Here is an 18,473-nt window from a genome sequence, read left to right on the forward strand (position 1 = left end):
AAGGGGTATAAAAATAGAACTCGTAGAATAACAACAAAAATTAGGAAGAAAACTGTTAATAAATATGTACAATCCAATTCAGGACTTAATAATATCATTTTTAAACACAGTGCTGATGTAAAAGTATGACTATTTAAATAACTGAAGCAATTAGAACAGGGTGGATTAATAAATTACCAGTTTAACCCTCAGTAAACTGGTTGTAGTTCCTTTCCCACACTTCCAGTCAATAATCATATTAAAAATTATTGTTAAAACATTGGTTCTGATTGTTTTATATTGCATAAAGCTATGACTTCAACATTACAAAAAGAAATTCATCTCAAGACCTTTATTTTTGCTGTGGTAAATGCTTATGCACAACTTACAATTGATAATTCCTAAATAAATGGCTACGAGCACTCTACATGCACATATCCAGAGTAATGATTAACTATAAATAGTTTAATGTACATGTAGGCAGTAATGTAATGAAATTATCCAAATAACTACACCTCCAAAATAAAGCTAAATATTTTAGTTTTTACTTACACATCCTCAGTAAAATAGTAGCTTACATTAATTCCAGGTGAATAACTCAAGTAAATAAGGAATATAACAGGTAAATAAAGCTCAGTGGCCATGACATGACTCTCGTTTATTAGACATCCTGCTGTTCACTGAAAGTCTCTTATCAAACTTGGAAAATAAATAATTACGTTTACAAACAAAATCCAACTTTATTATGTAGGCCATTTATCTTAATTACAAAAGAATTAATTAAACCGATAAAATGTTTTGTACAACAATAAAAACATGTCATGTAAAATAAAATGAGATCATTTGGAACAAAATGATAAAAATCTCTTGTTTTATACTTAAAAATAAACATTTGTAAACATTAGTCTTAACTCAATAACAGTCTGGGCATGTCCTTGTTGCTAAGATTTTCTCCTGGACATTTCTGTTTTTTTACGAAGAATTGTTTGAAATATTTAGAAATAAAGTTGAATTTTAGAATTTAATAAATATATGAAAAAATCTTAAGTTTGAATCCTTTAAGAAAAACATCTTTCGTAATAATTATTTAGACAAACAAAAATGGTCGAATAAATTATAAAAGATGAGTGAGCTAGCTATTGGTACCAAATATTTATTCTATTACCATTGTAAAACAGATAACATTTTTTGTAACAAGAACATTTTATTGTTCTACTAATTAATATAGAAATAAAGTGTTGGTGTGGATTTGAGATAAATAGAAAATCATAGCAACAGGCTTCTGAAATAAACCAACAACGTCCACTTCTTGACTCATGATCAGAAACATAAAATACAAACTTAAATACAATAAGTACAACAAACAGGAAACAAAATATATTAATATGTACACAAAACAATATCTAGCTTCTAATAAAACATATTTTGTACTTATAAAACAATATCATTGAATTGCACATTATTTGACTTATTCATTTACTTGCCATGTATGTTTAGAATCTTGGAGGTGGACCCATCCATAATAACTTAATCATCTAGTTTACTCAAGTAGTCCTTGTGTTTTAAGTGATCAGAGTTTTCTCTTCATTGCATTTTTCTACCTGAATATACATTTTAATCACAAACATATAAATACATTTAAAAGTATCCAGGCAACCTTGAAACATAATCTCCTTGGTTGCTATAAATAAGTGGGTATACCAGTATTTTAAATTATTAATAAACGTTTTTGCTATAGAAAATTGATTTTATAAAACAAACTAGAACCTATCCAAAAATTATGTTTATGTAATGAAGTATATTTTGGTCCTCAGCCAGTTTCTGCAATGACGGAAAATTTATTGGAACACAAATATGTTGTTTGGATAGTAGTTGGTACTTTGTAATAGTTATAAATAAGCATATAATTCATGACCCATAAATATTTTACTCTTTTATACAAAAAAATATCCCATAATACTAATGCCAATCTGAACAGATTGAATAATTATGAGCATGTTACAGAAAGTGTTTCAAAAATATGTGACAGTATAACAAAAATATTAATGTTCACTAAAAATAGTTCTTTTTCATATGCACTTGCTATTTATTATTATTATTTGAAATTTTACAACACAATTTTCAGTAGGTTTCCTGATCACTTAATAAACGAGGACTTTAACTACTCACCACAAAAATAAATACAATTATTATCTAATAATGCAATAATTACAATGCTTCAATAAATAAAAATTAAAACCTTAATCACAATGTAACTTCTTAGGAAAAATAAACAATACAAGATGCACAGTTGTCGAAAGCGTTAGAATTCATTTTCCTTACCTATTATTGAACATAGGTCCTCAGTTACTCTTATGAAAAACAATGTTTTTAGTTTTTTTAATAATAAAAAATGTTGACTTGTGCAGTTTGAACGCGCACACTTGAGCGGAGTCCGGTCGCGTGGCGTGGCGCGAGTCTGTGGTTACGTTGTGCCCAACTGAAGCGGTCGCTCACTTCCACTACATACACTAACTTCAATCTTTTACTGGTAATATTTATATATTTTTACTTATTTTGATCCAAATTAGAAAAGAAAAATAAATTTGATGGGGTCCGATCAATATATATAATTTGACAGCATTTCAACAACTCAACAATTATATATATATTTTTTCTAGATAATAACCAGTTTACATTTTGCTTAGATCCTAAAAGTGTACAGTATATAAAGAAAAATATTAAATTTTAATATCACAATTCTAGACACAAAACCCATATTGCTTGTGTTTCTCAAATATGTTTGCCTTTGTGATTCACTTGTTCGAGGAACATGGAAACCTTATACAGTATCTCAACATCATAAGAGCCCGAGGATACTCAATTTAGCCGAACATTAGATAAAAAAAGAGTTGAGAGAGAGAGAAAACTATCATAGAGCTAGTTTAAACTAATTTATTTACAATACTTATTAGGCCTAGTTTTGCAAAATGGAAAATAGTTCTGTATATTTATTTATGCGATGGTATTCATTTTTGATTTATCGGTCCTGCTCAAAATATTACCGTACTTATATTCTACATTAAAAATATTTACAAAACGATTAAAATTGAACCAAGTCTGTGACAAATTTACAATCGACCCGGTTAACACGCCAGAACATTGGACCGATTCAGCTGAGGACAAGAAACAGAGTGAGTTAGGAGTAGATGCATATTTATATAAATTACATTTAACTTAACTTTATAGGTATTTTATAATGTATAATATTACATAATGTATAATAGTATAATAGTCTATAGTGCTCCGAGACACGGGAGTCCTGTACAAAAGTCAGTCTACACTAGCAATCGCACTACGCTGACGCTGACGTTGACGTTGACACTGACGTAACGATCTCAGTTCTCAGTCCATCTCGTTGTATCATTGATTATTAAAGTACACAACTAAATAGAATAAAAAACATACATATGGACAGAATTTTTATCACTTTTACCTCGCACCAGTTTACTTCATTTATTACTGTATCAAAGTGTAATGAGTTTTGTTTGAAATAAAGTTTAGTTTTACAGCAACTGTTAATTAATTTTGACCTTAATTAAATAATATTATGCAATAACAGGAAAACAAAACTGTTGAGAACAAATTTTAAAACAAAATGTCATGCCGAAATAAGAGTAGTATAAATAAATAAAAGTAAGTTAAAAAAATATTAAGTTTAATAATTAAAAACAAAAATTAGTGCTATAAAATATTTTGTTTTTCAAATTTCAAGACTGTAATTTAACTTTTATTACTTCCTTTTCACAATTTTTTACTTTCGACTTAAAACTTTTTTATGCAAATAACGCCTAAAATAATGGAAATAAAAATTATTGACGCACCAAAACTATTGAAAACCAAAGTGACGCACAATTGTCTACATCTGATTTTGATCCAAAAATTAAGCTTGGTACAAGGTAAACTGTTCCGTTGTCACTGTAGAAAATAATTACTACTATCTACTTTAAGTGCAATGAACAGAAATACATACACAAAAATTGGTAACAAACACGAACTGAAGCATAATCTATTTTGTGCTACTTATACATACAGATCTTGAGCAGTCTAGTAAGCCACAGTATTTAGAATAAATCCTGTTAGGGTTATACTTCGGAGATGGCCTTATCCTCAAAGTGCTGAAGTTCATTACTATATTTTTGAAATATCTTTTAATGAAATGTGACTGATTTTAAAATAGTGGCTTAATTAAGTCCTTGACTGAAATTTGCACTTTTCATTCATTAATGAAAAAAGTTTGTCTCAAGGACATTAATACTCTACAACACTTTTAAGTTAATTAATTTTTGTATTTTATCATTTATTTGGTTATAATTAGGACATAATGATTAAATTAAAAACTGAAACAGTAAAATAAAATAAAACTTACAAAGTATTTAAACCATATCAGCATACACTTTCAAGATGTTCGCTCTGTCTTCTGCGTGCTTGTCGTTCTCTGAATGCATGAAACTCCTCTTTCATAGCCTGTACACGCGCTTCGATGTTATCATATTTAGGGGTTCGAATGTGGTGAGCAGAGTTAAACGTCCGAGTCATTTCAGTGGGCGTGGGAGAAATGGGGTACACAGGATCGAACTCGTAATGATCATCAACACTCAACGGTTTGTGACTGATCTCTGAATGTGTGGGACTGGGAAATTCCGAAGTATACTCTAACCAATGTCCGATGACAGGAGGGGGTGGTGGGGGTCGATAGGGAGGCAGCCGCCACTCTCCGGTACCACTGGATCCAGTCCGTTGCGAAGTGTTCTTGGATCCGAAACCACTGCTGCTTGATCTACTCTCCGGCGAGGTCTCCTGTGTGAGGTCAGCCAGCTCCGGGGCAGAGCGAGCGTGCCGGGCATGACGAGGTGGGAGTCTCGCCCTCCCCCCTCGGCCACGCCCTAATGTGCGTTGGTTCTCCTCGTGGATAGCCCGCAGGCTGGGCAGCTCCTGGCTGTACATCTCATGGACACTGCGTAGTGTGCGTTCCGCTGAGCTGGGCTGCCGCACAGAGCTCAGGTCGGAGAAGTAGGTAGGTGACCAGACTGCGGACACAGGAGAGAACAGGACCGATGCCGCCGGACTGCTGGCTCGGAACGGAGTTATTCGTGGAGTGTAGATGGTAGGAACGATGGCCAGAGGGGTGCGTGCCAGACTATCACCTGATGCACTGGACCGCAGACTGAGATCACTTGGGTAACCCACCAGAGGGCGCCGCCAAGATGCTCGGTTGCGGAAGCCCGGGCGAGATAGGAAGCCACCGTCATCACTACTAGACGACACACTGTTAGCGGCAGAGTCGACCACCACGAAGCGCCCGTCCGGTGCACGGGAGATGCGTCCCAGTCGCCGAGTGCCCCCCAGGTAGAACTCCGCCTCCCAGTGAGGGGAGGGGGGGCGAGTCACCCGCTTCACAACCCCTCGCAGCAGAGCATTCAAACTTGGTATTCTGCTTTGTCCAAGTCTATAACAAAATACAACCAATTGTGTGAGCTAAATATTGTTTTAGAGTTTTAATGAGAGTGGTTGCAGTAAGAACACAAAATATAATGAATATATACACAAAATATTAGAAGTTCAAAAATTACTATAATTAGATTTAATAACACTCCATTTTAGAAAATGAATTTTAAAAATAAGAACTATTAATTAAAGTTTAATAATTTAATCAAATGAAACATTAATCTAAGAATTGTATGTAATCAAAGTTTTGATGATTATAAAGTAATTAAATCTTTTACACACATAGTGATTAATTAATCTAAGCTAATTGTTCATAGAGCAAAACATGAAAGGACTTTTAAACAAATATTGATGAATACAACACACAAAAATAATAAAATGTCATGCGGTGCTGACGAATGGCATGCTTTCACTGAGCAACCTTCGCACTGATAAACTTTATAAAATAAACAATGTAGTTAATTTGTCGTACAAAATTATACAAGTTTCTTTGGAATCTATTTGTTAAGTACTTTAATTGCCTGTTAACGTTTTGGATACAACAAGTTTCTGTTCCTATCTCAAACATCAGAGGTTCCAAACATCTTCCCCATATCATTTGTACAATTGCAAATAAAAAACTGAAATTTGGGGTTATTGCATTATTTATTTGAACTATATTTTTGATATTATAAGTTTGAGGGTATGAACATTTAAAGGTATGGAACACAACAAAAGATTTAAAATTTTAACCTCTATCTTGCGATTTATAAGTAAACAAACTTGTTTTTCTTGATACCAATACAGGAATTTCTCTAAAAAAAAAATTGATTATCAGGTATACTAGTTTTGGTGAGTCAAAATGTGTGGGCATAAAAAAAGTTAAATATATCAAATGGTATCTATTTTCAGACTGAAGTGTTTTCATCTTGATACACATAAAAATGTCAGACACACAAATAAAAGTTATATCAGTACATTCTACCAGCTTCTTCTTATTGGAATATAATACTTAATTTAATAACAAACACTCCAATAATTATTAAATTTTACTTTTGTGAGGCCTTTCGTGTTCAAGGAACATATATCAGACCCACATAACTGAAATAAAAATGGTTAAAATTTTCAATAATGCTCAATATTCAAAGCTTAATATCAATAATGATTCAATTTTCCTGTCAAGAGTACATTACCTTATTTTGTTTAGTGGCGGATGTATTCTTAAGTTATTCTTTCACTAATAAATTTATGAGAGTTTTTGTTCGAATTTGAACAAGAGTTTTTGGTATTCAAATTGAAATCAGATATCTTTAAATCATAGCCTGATAATTGTGCTAAAATCATAAAACAGTCTCTTGATATCTATGGTGTCACGTGTCTTAACCATCGCTATGATAAAATGAGCTACCAGATAGATATACATCCTCCTGTCAAACAAATGTTAGTGTTTTAGAATTTGACTGCTCTGAATAAGTTAAAAAAAAATTTAATTGTGTTTCTGTGATGATCCAACCTTTATCCTGATCACCCTTTCACTGATTTTCAAATTTAAGACTATAAACAAGGAAAACGAATAATGTACGAAGGTTGCGGAGAGGGGAGCATGCACAGTGAGATAGGTACCGGTGATCAACAGTGGCTGCCATAGTCTTCACCTTTAGTCCTGCGATTTTGCGGCCAGCAAGTGACAACACACAATCAATTAGTAGACTATCACTAGCCTAGCCTAATGTCAAATCATGTAATATAACCTAGCCTATCCTGACGGGCACGACATGCTCTTCTTCCCTTCTATATTACTTTTGTAAAATCATTTTACAACAACTGTATATAAATATTGTTGGCTTCAACTGTATAAAACTTAATTAACTTAAAGAACAAAAGAAGGAGACAGCGTGTTGTGCCCATCATTTCATACTAACTTAAATATAGTCTAATTGCAGAATGATTTTACTAGCAAGCAGTGTATAGGTTGTTTGCACTGTGAAATATGTGCCAACTCAAACCTAAACTGGAAATATCTCGTGAAACAATTGAAAATAATATACATTTTACTCACACATCATATTCTAAATCTTACAAAAGGATAGCAAACTTGCCTTTGATGTGCTAAATGTTTACTATGTGAAAAGTGACTAGAACACAACATACTATACGTTCTACAAACATTAATGATTTTATTTGTGATTAAAATTTATTGTAAAATACATAAGGCTTTATATTAATTTGTTCAAATAATATTATTTATCATTAATTAATCATCAACTAATTAAAATTTAATTAAAAATGTTACACATATAAGTTATTTCAGGCAAATTTGTAATATACAAAAATAAATTTTGCATTTTCACAGAAAAAATTTGTTGAATGGTAACATGTTAACTAAATCACATTTTAAATTAAATGTAATAAAGCAGTATATTTTGAATGTAAAAGTATAATTTTGAATAGATGAATGAACAAACTACTGCTGTGGGCAATATCTTTCCCTTAAAGGCTGTATTTAATTTTCTCTATTATTTACTGATCAATTTGCTGCATGATTAGGTCAAAATTACGTGAGAGCGGAACCATATATTTACTGAAAAAATTAAAACTAAATTATATCTAATACTTCACTATGTTACAGTTAATGTTACAAGAGATCTGAAACAAACATTTAGGTAAGACATTGCAGACAATTGTTTGTACAACGAATTAGCAATAGGGTAATGTTGAGCTGTACATCAATATGCGTACGAGTTAGGAGCACATAAACATAGAGCATACATTGTACAGTACATCCGTACATCGTGGGTGCTGGTATAGTACAGTATGTACACAACGGACCAAAGCTCGAGGATAGCAGCTTCACGACAACCCAAAACTGAGTAAAAGTTTGATTATGTCAAAGGAATCAAACTTGGGTGAGGTGCTTTTTCATATACTGGAGAAAGTATTTATTTAAAATACAACTTTAGATACACTACCAGAATGTAACTTAGAACTGCAGAAAATCTATTACAAATTATCAGTTCACTAAGGTATATTATTTGCCTTTACAGCTAGATTTCAACATTAGTTCAACAAGGTTTTTCAGACAGAAAATGAGTTAAAAAAATACAACCACTGTATAAAAAAATAAGAATTTCAGCAAATTTTGAACCAAGAAAATTACAGTAATTCATAAAGACACTGAATTTTATGTTAGCCTTAGTAGTGTCAATGATGTGATTTTCAGTCAAAATAACATGCACTTAGTTTTACGTTTGTTATACAAGAAAATATTGCCAATGCAACTTAACTTATATACTCCTCTAATAACAGAGTTTGTGAATCAGCAGCATGTTTGGTTTTATTCTACGGACAATGATCATGTGATGAAAGTGACAGATTTATATAATTAAGTATTTTGATGCTATTATTGGCTTTACAAGACATGAACAGCAACATTTAATTTAAATTTTTATTTTAACTCGTGATTTCATGACAAAATATTTTTGAAACTACTATAAATTGAAGGCCAGTTTAATATCTTTATGTGCTGTTTTCAGTTTACAGAACTTGGAATCAAAAGAAAAAGGCTAGCACAGCAGAGAGTTCTCCCCAGAAAGGGTTAATTTTTAGCCAGTTTAAACCATCCAGTTGAACCTACACTGGGTATAGCAAAACCGATATGTCACTTAAATCTGGGCAACCTTTTGGATATTCCGCAGTGGCAGATCACTAACTATGAATGTTGAGATATTGGGGTACAAGGGTAGCTGATGGGTTCTTGGTGGGGCTTTCTCAATGTTACTAGCCTAGACAAAGCGGAGTACCACCCATGCCCACTTTGACTGGAGAGGCTGCTACAGAGCTGACCTCCCCTTCTTCCAAGATGACATGACTGAGATAAAATGCCCACAATCCTTCCTTATGGATCTTGACATGAAGCGGCCCGTACCCCAACCTTACCCATTCTAAATATCCTGCCACTCCAGCAGCGGCACAAAGGTCCTTTTAGGACTAAGTGTAATGGAAAGATTTTTCCCAAGAGAACAAACAAACAAAAAATAATTTAAAGGATTATATTTGCACTTAATAGGCCTTATATAATCAATAAAGTTTGGTACAAGATCACAATCATGTATATACATTCAAAAATGATTTCAGTTACAAATTTTATTTTTCCTGTGCATATATGAGTTGATACTTTAAATAGTATATGATAATAATTTTGTACAAAAAACTGTTGCACTGATTATTGTTACTTAAATTGTAGTATGATTATATATAAAAAAAACATATAGTAGACAAATTACCCAAAACTGGTCTGCTACTCTAGAGACTTCCTAACTGCCACTAGTAAGAATAATACAAAGGATTTACTTTTTAAATTATATCATACTGTAGACAGCCAAGTAAATCTTAACATTTTTAGAAACTTAAAAAAAATTATTATTGCATTTCCAAACGTATTCTAAAAGCACCAAAATTAAAAATTTGTAGGTTAACATTTTTTCTGCATAAATATAAAGTTTTCATTGATTTATAATATTTATTATAAATATTATTCATAATATTCATTACAAATATTATTTATTCCATTATTCTCATTTACTAAAGTAATGACAGAAGTATCATTTTACCATTTCTTGCATGAGCGAACTTTTCTCAGCTAATGTGGACAGTTTTCATATGTGGGGTGAGTGTGTTAATCTGTTGCAACTTAATACAAAAATTGAATAACTTTTAGATGAATCCTCTTTTGTAGGTTAACCGTGAGCTGCGTTCAGGAAAGGGAAAGGTGCAAAGGTTAGAGAAGCTGAACAGAGACAGAGACAGGAAGGAAGAAGAGAGACAGAGACAGAGAGAAAGACAGTTAGTGAGAAGCGAGAACACAAGCGTACGGATCTGTGCTTACTGTGTTTGTTTACGTTAGCTCAAGGCTGAAATCTCGATACGTTCGGGACTCAACAATCCTACAAGACATACACAACATTGAAATGAAATCATGATTTACAGATTGTGGAATGGAAAAATAATATAAACCAGTTATTTAAAGAAAAATATTAATGGAATTGAGATAAAGTATTAATACTAACACTTGTAAATAACTACAAACTAATGAAACATACAGGCTATACTTAGTTTATAGAAACATGTCTGAAGTAATAATTCATGCTTCCTGATGATAATAGTTTTAAATAAAATAATAAATATTATATTCTGTAAAATTTAAACTAATATAATAATGCATTGTTACCAAAGATTGAGAAATTGCCTGCTTTCTACTTCCAAACAAGTTAAAGTGTACTAGAAACCAACGTTATATAAATATCTAATGATAACAAATTCTTCTTAAAGAGAAAAAGAAGAGCTGTATAAACGTTAGCCCAGGAAGGACAGCAGTGTTAAGAGAGCATGAAAAATGAGGCTATATTGATATTTTAAACTTAGCTCAAATTTATTATAATAACAAACAACTAATTTTGGATTTTTAAAACTTTATGATCTATTATTTTTAAATCAAAGAGAAGCTTTCACCACCTTATTAAAACAGTAATTTAAACAGTAACATTATTTCAATTGAAGTTTTTTATAATAGTTTTTCAAAATTGCTACAAAATCATTCTGCTTTTACAATATGAAAGTCAAATTGAAATTATATCAATAATAATACTTCAGTATACTTATTACAAACCAGACATCTCTTAATTAAGGGAGGAACACATGTACAGAAAAATTGACAAATTAACATTAAAATCAACAATTGAATAATTCACATCGTAACTACAGTTTTTTAACTACAAATTTGACAATGATTTCAAAAATAATTGAAGAATCCTTGAATATACTTGTTCCACACCCAGTTTTAACATAAATACAATAAAAAGAAATAAAAAAATGTAAACTAATTGATATTGTTTCGCACATTATGCGTCTGACAAATCACTCCTGTAATCTAAGTAATTAAACTATCAATAAACTGCAGTAGTATAAGTGATAAAATATCTCCCATAGTTATAAAGAGCACAACCTTGTGGACTGGCAGTGAAAGTGTTCTTGTAAACACATCTTTACAATAGTTTAAACTGAAAATGTGCTTGCAAGAAGTTGCAGATCACTCGCTTCTCAAAGTGATGTTCCTATAGATGTGCAATAGAAAATGTTAAAAAATTGTAATTTAACAACAGATTTTTCCATTATATCACAATAAATATATTTATGTAGAGGTTTCTTATTGAAACTCATTGGTTTTAACTTTCCTTGAAATTTGGAAATACTTCAATCCATTTGAATGCAAGATAACAAACTGGGTGTGGACTGAAGATTTTGTGAACGTGTAAGTCGGTGGAGTAATGACGCCAAACAACTCACTTCTTCAAAGGCACTTGGCTCACACCAGGGGGCTGGCCTCCATTGCGGGCGTCTGTTATTCGGCAAGCTACCATGTTGTATGCTGTAACACATGATCCCATCAGAGGACTGATTTAATGTACAATACACCACGGTAAATTTAAAAAATAATGCGTTAATACCGTGAAAACAGTGAAGGAATTAGCAAAGTCACTCACACTTTATTATTCAAAAATCAATTTCATTGAAATAAAAATTGTATTAATCTAAGACAATGGTATACTTGCACTTTTCAATATCAGTTACTACTAAAATTAAAAACAGTAACTTAATGAAACATAGTGTAAATTGTAATGTGTTACACTAGAGACACAATTATCCGGGATAATGTTATTTTTAAGTTCTGAGTTATCAAAACAAAACAAAAATATATATATATAAAACTAATAATATTTAATTTATTGCAATCCAGTAGTCATTTGTATCAATTTAGGCTACTTTAAAACTGAAAGCTACTCAAATGAAACTTTTTGTAAAATCTTTTATAAATTACTACAGTATTAAAATAAATGATACTGTCTGACTAAAAAAGTCTAGCTTAAGAGATATGACAGTAAGTCATAATTGACTGCTCCTGGAAGCCGGTCTATACTGTTTCTGTTATAACAAATAAATATATGTTAGTTCATAAATTTTCCTACATAACAAAATTAGACCTAGTGCTATATATTATTATGCAACTATTCGTTTTCTTTCTGATAGGAATTTAATATTTTTAAGTTCATAGTAGTGAATGCTGACCCTAGTTGTAGACCAAACATGTTGCAGCTGTTCAATTTTTATAAATAAAACCAATTGGAAGCCACTTTTGGTAATGTGTACCTTATCCATAGTACACATTTTTTATGAAGTAAGTGATTGTAAAGAATTGCACTAGATACATTTTTGGATGAATTTTTAGAGGAGATTTTTATGAACGAAGAAAGTGTCTATTGTGATAAAACTAGATTATCCTGAATTAACCATTTATCTCAATGTTCTGACAACATTGCTTAGCAATATTTAGATCTATATATGAATCATGGATATGTTATTAGCATTATGCATGTTCTGGGCAAAGTCTTGAAGATAGCTTGGGATATCATTGATGACGAAGTTGAAAATAACTGGTCCTAAGACCAATCTTTGGAGTAGGTCTGCTGCCATGCTATGTAGGAGTGATATACTTTTGTTATATTGCCGGTGATTTTTTATTATAAATTCTTTGATTCCATAAATTTAACTTTTTTTATAAGCATGTTATGACTAAAACATTAAATCATCTAAAAAAATCCAGAAAAGTTTTAATTTATGGCAGAAAATGATGTCAATAATTCGGTTATTGTTAGGTCTGAACTTTACCCTTTACAGACACAAAAAGTATGTTTAATTATCTGCAAAAGGGCAGAGATCTGCTATTAAAATGTCCATTATTAGCAACTTCAATAGGTTGGTATTACTCTTGCCATTAAATCTTTCACAGTTTAATTACTTCCTATGAATACTATTGTTAATTGTCAGTTATTGTAGTCACATACTAATTTTTTAGTAACCTTCGTAGAAATCGTTCTTTTTCTTAAAGAGACTAAATGTTTTGTTTTCCCCCTTCCCAGAGTTTGCGTCTCCAGACCATATATGAAAACTGTAGGTTTAAATTTAGATTTGAGATTGAGATTATGATTTGAAATGATTATATACCGATATTTTGGTTTGAATAAATTAATTTTTGATAAGTTTATATTCAATAAGTATTAACCCATTGATACCTTAATGTTACTGCAGTATTATAAATTATTAAAAATGCCATCTTCTCATACTGTACTATATTTACCTATCGTAGACAAAACTCATCATGTGAATTAGATATTAAGGATAGAAGAACACAATGATTTTGTTACCTTTTTCCTGTTTCCGCCTTTTTCGCTTGTTGCATATCTTGACGGCACATACAGAGAGTATGATGGCGACAATGAAGAACAGTATTCCACCTACGACACCGGCAGTGATGGCCTTGTGCTTTACTCGGGCCGGCACAGAGAACTTGACCTCCTCGCTGCTTTCATAACTCTTCACCGAGTTGGCCAGCACTCGGAAGTAGTAAGTCCTCCCACCAACCAGGTTTTTCACTGGTAACCAACAATGATTCATAAAACCTTTTTCACACAAAGATTTTGTATGCTAGACTTAAGAGTTAGGTATATAAATGCCACATTATTGATTGGCTCAGTGTTAATGCTAATAAAGCCAAGAGGGTGGATAAATGTCATGTCTGCCTGACTATCTGCAAGATATCTCAAAAATAAATTGAGCTATAGACTTGAAATTTTTCTTGAAATTTCATTTCTCTATGGGCAACATTGAGTTAGTTCGATGATGGAGAATGTCACTCCATGGGATTTGGCTGAGCGTTACCAGAAATCGATCCTCTGGGTAACCATGACGGCAACAAAATAATATCAGAATAAATTTTTAAACAAGCTCAATACATCATATGAGATTTTAACATGTGACATGTTAACACGTGTAGCTTATTTATACAGTAAAGAGAAAAATAATAAAATGGAAAGTCAATGTTAATAGTATATGCACTCTTCTGTTGGTGTACCTTCCCTACTTGACTAGAGCTTTTATTATTTAACCATTCGTATGAAAGTCTAACTCGATGAACAAAAATGTGAATGTATCATGTGGGCAAGTTATCTCGAGAAATATTTCATCTATCGACTTTAAATTTTTAATGAAACTTTATTTCTACAAACACAAGAATAACTTTTATGATGGTGCATGTACAACCATGGAATTAACGCTGAGCTTCATTGAAATGTATCACTCAGTAGGCTGACACAATTTCTCTTTTGTCTGTCGAGGGATGTAAAAATTGTTTTGTATGATTATCTGTCTGTCTAACTATCCACAGGGGAATGAAATAAGCTATAGACTTGAAATTTTTTTATGGTACCCCAATGATGATACGTGTTTGTGACATGTGATGTGGCATACTCCTACCTTACTCGTATCGGTCATTCTAAAGGTGAATAAAAATGAGAAAACATTAAGAATAAGAATAAGAATAAGAATATGTTTTATTGTCGTTCAGGGCTTACAAAAGCATTGACAAAGTTATTTATATTGAGCAGTAATGCCATGTCACTAACCTACTTAAATAAATAATATAAGGATATTTAAAGTTACAACAAATAAGTCAATAAATAAAAAACAGTTAAAAATGTATTACTTAATAAAATCTTAACAACTTAATCTCTATGAAAACTAGAGATCAAAATAACAATAGAAACAATATAAGTTATACATACATAAACAAAACATAAATTTATTTATTAATAAAATTAGACAAACACTTATTAATAAAAACGTTAATAAATAATTAAGTACAGTTGCACAGTATAAAAATAAATTCTTAGTTTAAAAATTGATCACAGACAGTAAAAAAAATTCATTTAAAGAATAAAAGGGATTGTTGAGTAACCACTTTATAAAATTTGTGTTTAAAATATCTTCACTGAATTTTTCATTTATAAGGTGAATAACCTTGTTGTACACTTTAATAGACAATACAATATGACTAGATAAAGATTTGCTTAGTCTGTGATACTCAATTACTGCCTTATTCTTGTTACGAGTATTGTGGTCATGAATTTCATTTGTAAATTTTAACAAGTCATGATTCTTCAAAATGAAAGTAATCAAATCAAATATATATAAGTTTATGATTGTTTGCCACTTCTAATTTAGTGAAAAAAGGTCTACAGTGAGCTTTTGTATCTGATTTTGTTATTACTCTAATTGCTTTTTTTTTGAAGAATTAAAATTTCATCGATCCTAGAACAGTTGCCAAATAAAATTAAACCATATCGAAAAACTGATTGAAAAATAAGCATAATAAGCTGTTTTCAGATAGTGACTTGGTACACAACTTGTTAATTGTTTTAAAAGATATATAACTCTTGATAATTTTGAGGATATATAATCTATATGAGCCTGCCAACTTAACTTATTATCAATGTAGATTCCTAAAAATTTAGTCCTGGAAACCCTATCCTTGTCAATATTATTGCTGTCCATAGTTCTTAACGTAAAATAAACATCTTTTGAGGTTTTATTTTCATTGAGCAAAAATCCATTTGTTCTGAACCAAGAAGCAGCATCTGTTATAGTGGCTTGAGATAGTAAATTAAGTTCATTCACATTATTGGCAGTATTTAGGAATGTAGTATCATCAGCATATAAAAATGATTTTGTGTTTAATGAGTTTGGCAAATCATTAATGCTAATTTAAAAATAAGAGTGGTCCCAACACAGATCCTTGAGGTACTCTCCCCATTCAACAAAAACATCCTTGGATGTTTTCAACCATTAACTGAAACTGACTGCAAACGGTTCTTAAGATAAGATTCAAAAAAAATTTAGAGGTGTACCAGAAATACCATAATATTTCAACTTCAATAAAAGGTCATCATGATTTACACAATCAAAAGCCTTACTCAAGTCACAAAAAGTAACCTGAGCAAAGGCTTTATTTTCAAATGTCAAAAAGGATTTCTCTTACCAGCCTGTCCACAGCATCAATTGTCGATCTTCCCTTTCTAAATCCAAACTGAGAAAATTGTAGGTAGTTATTATTTTTCAAAGAAGAAGCTAACCTGATCATATACTATCAGTTCAAACAGCTTGGCTAATATAGGGATTAATGATACTGGACGATAACTCTCGGGTTCATCCCGCTCCCCTTTTTTAAAAATCCGGACATATTTTTGATTTTTTTAAATTTGTTTGGAAAGACACCTTCCATTAAACACTGGTTGAAACTAAATGACAGAGGTTCAGCAATAGTGTGTATTATATTTTTTTAATAAATTATTAGAGATGTTGTATATATCTTTACTATCTGTATTGTTAAGCCTTTTTGTTGCATGTATAACATCATCCGCTAGAAATTAATTTCCATTCAAAATGTCTATGATCAATATTAACCTTATTTACTAATTCATTAACACTTATGCTTGGTTTACTTATGCTTTGTTTAACTTCCTTAACACAATTGATAAAATAATCATTAAAAGTATCTGGTGGTAATTTAATTTTGTGATGTCTGGAGCTATTACTATTATTATTTATTATTTTTCCATGCGGCCTTGCATTTATTATTACTTTTTTTCAATTGTATTTGCATTGTACTTAAGCTTGGCTTCACTAATTGCATATTTATATTGCTTTTTCAACACTGTCAACTGTGCTACAGAGTTATTGTGTTCTCAGTTTACCTAAAAACAATAACTTTTCCTTCATTTTTTGCAAGGTCAGTGGTATACCACTTGTTATTTACTTGTCTGGAAGAACTGGTTCCAGCTTGTTTTTAGGACTATAAAAAATTGTAAGAACCTCAAAATTACTTCTAATATCATTTCAAAAATCTGGTTTTGCATCTTTATATGTAAACTTGAGATAAAGACTATTCCAGTCAAATGAGACAAGGCTGTCTATTAAATCTAACACAGCAGAGTTAGGTAATACAAACTTAAGATAATCTGTTTGCATACAAGTTAAATTATTAAAACTTAAATCTATACAATTAATACAAAGTAACAAACCAACATGATCCGAGTATGGAAAATCAAAAAAGTTACAAAACTCTAACTGATGTCTAGCACAGTTAATAAAAATATTATCCAGGCAATTCTTACCCCGTGTTGCAGCTGAATTTAGGCAATAAAAATTGTTTTGTCTCAGTACATTAAGAAATTGTTTCACTGTTTTTGTACAGTTATTTATATTAAATTTATTGTTTACGTCTCCACCGCTACCACTGTATAATTGGGATATTGAGTTAAAAGTGACAGCATTTTATCCAGGTTATCAAGAAAAATATCTGCATCTCCTGATGGGGAATGGTATAAACAAACCACTATCAATTTTAAATTGTCAATAATTACTGCAGAAGCTTCAAAATGTACCTCCACACCAATGTTTCCCAGATCAAGGGACCTTGCCTGAACATAATCTTTAACAAAAATTACTGTCCCTCCTCTTAATTTCTCATTCCTGCAGAAGGCACTAACACAGCGATAACCTACTGGAAATGTTAAACTAATTTCTAATTGTTTTAGCCAATGCTCCGATATACAAATAAAATCTAATTTTTTTAAGTTAACCAGGGAAACTTTCTAAAAGTGTTATCTTACCATCCAGACCCTGAATAATTTAAAAAAAAATAAAAAACCTATTTGTGCAAAACTGTACTTTTTTATGTTCAGTTACTAAACTATTTTAGCCTACTGTTTCTCACTTGTCTAAAAAACCATTATGTCCAGAACTCAGTGTCTGTGCTGGTATTGAAGAATGTTCTAATTATGCTCTTCCTCTTCTTCAGGTGGCTTTGTATGTTTCTTCAGATTCCCCTCCATGCAAAGATACGCTCGTCTCTTTCGAATACTGACTGCTCTCCGTCCATTCTTGCTACAGCCTCACAGATCTTCTGCACAAGCCATTGTTTTCCTTTGTTGTTAAAGTGCATCCCGTGTCTTGTATGAAGTTGTCTATCCGCCTTGCTAGCCTCCACCAAAGTTACATTTTCGAGTCCATCACACAATATTTTTTAACTCAATATTGACTCTTCGTGTTTCAGCATTAACACAGGACCAGCTGGCCAA

The 18,473-nt window shown here is 31.5% G+C and overlaps 1 protein-coding gene across 12 annotated transcripts in view; it reads right to left on the reverse strand.

Annotated features, from left to right (window-relative positions):
* Positions 1-620: 620 nt before the first annotated feature.
* The window catches only part of LOC124356897 (protein turtle-like), a 503,250-nt gene continuing 485,397 nt past the window's right edge, over positions 621-18,473 (reverse strand). For 7 of the 12 annotated variants that reach the window (XM_046808179.1, XM_046808181.1, XM_046808180.1 and 4 more), the window contains 3 exons: positions 13,704-13,931; positions 11,788-11,869; positions 621-5,467 (listed from right to left, as the gene is read on the reverse strand). In XM_046808179.1, coding sequence (XP_046664135.1) covers positions 4,405-5,467; positions 11,788-11,869; positions 13,704-13,931 — 1,373 coding nt within the window. In that variant the 3' untranslated portion in view covers positions 621-4,404. Of the gene's footprint in view, positions 5,468-7,068; positions 7,109-10,330; positions 10,389-11,787; positions 11,870-13,703; positions 13,932-18,473 lie in introns of all 12 variants that reach the window. The other 5 variants (XM_046808188.1, XM_046808184.1, XM_046808185.1 and 2 more) reach the window with 4 other exon arrangements.

Source organism: Homalodisca vitripennis, chromosome 3 (assembly GCF_021130785.1).
Source record: "Homalodisca vitripennis isolate AUS2020 chromosome 3, UT_GWSS_2.1, whole genome shotgun sequence".
NCBI lineage: Eukaryota > Metazoa > Arthropoda > Insecta > Hemiptera > Cicadellidae > Homalodisca > Homalodisca vitripennis.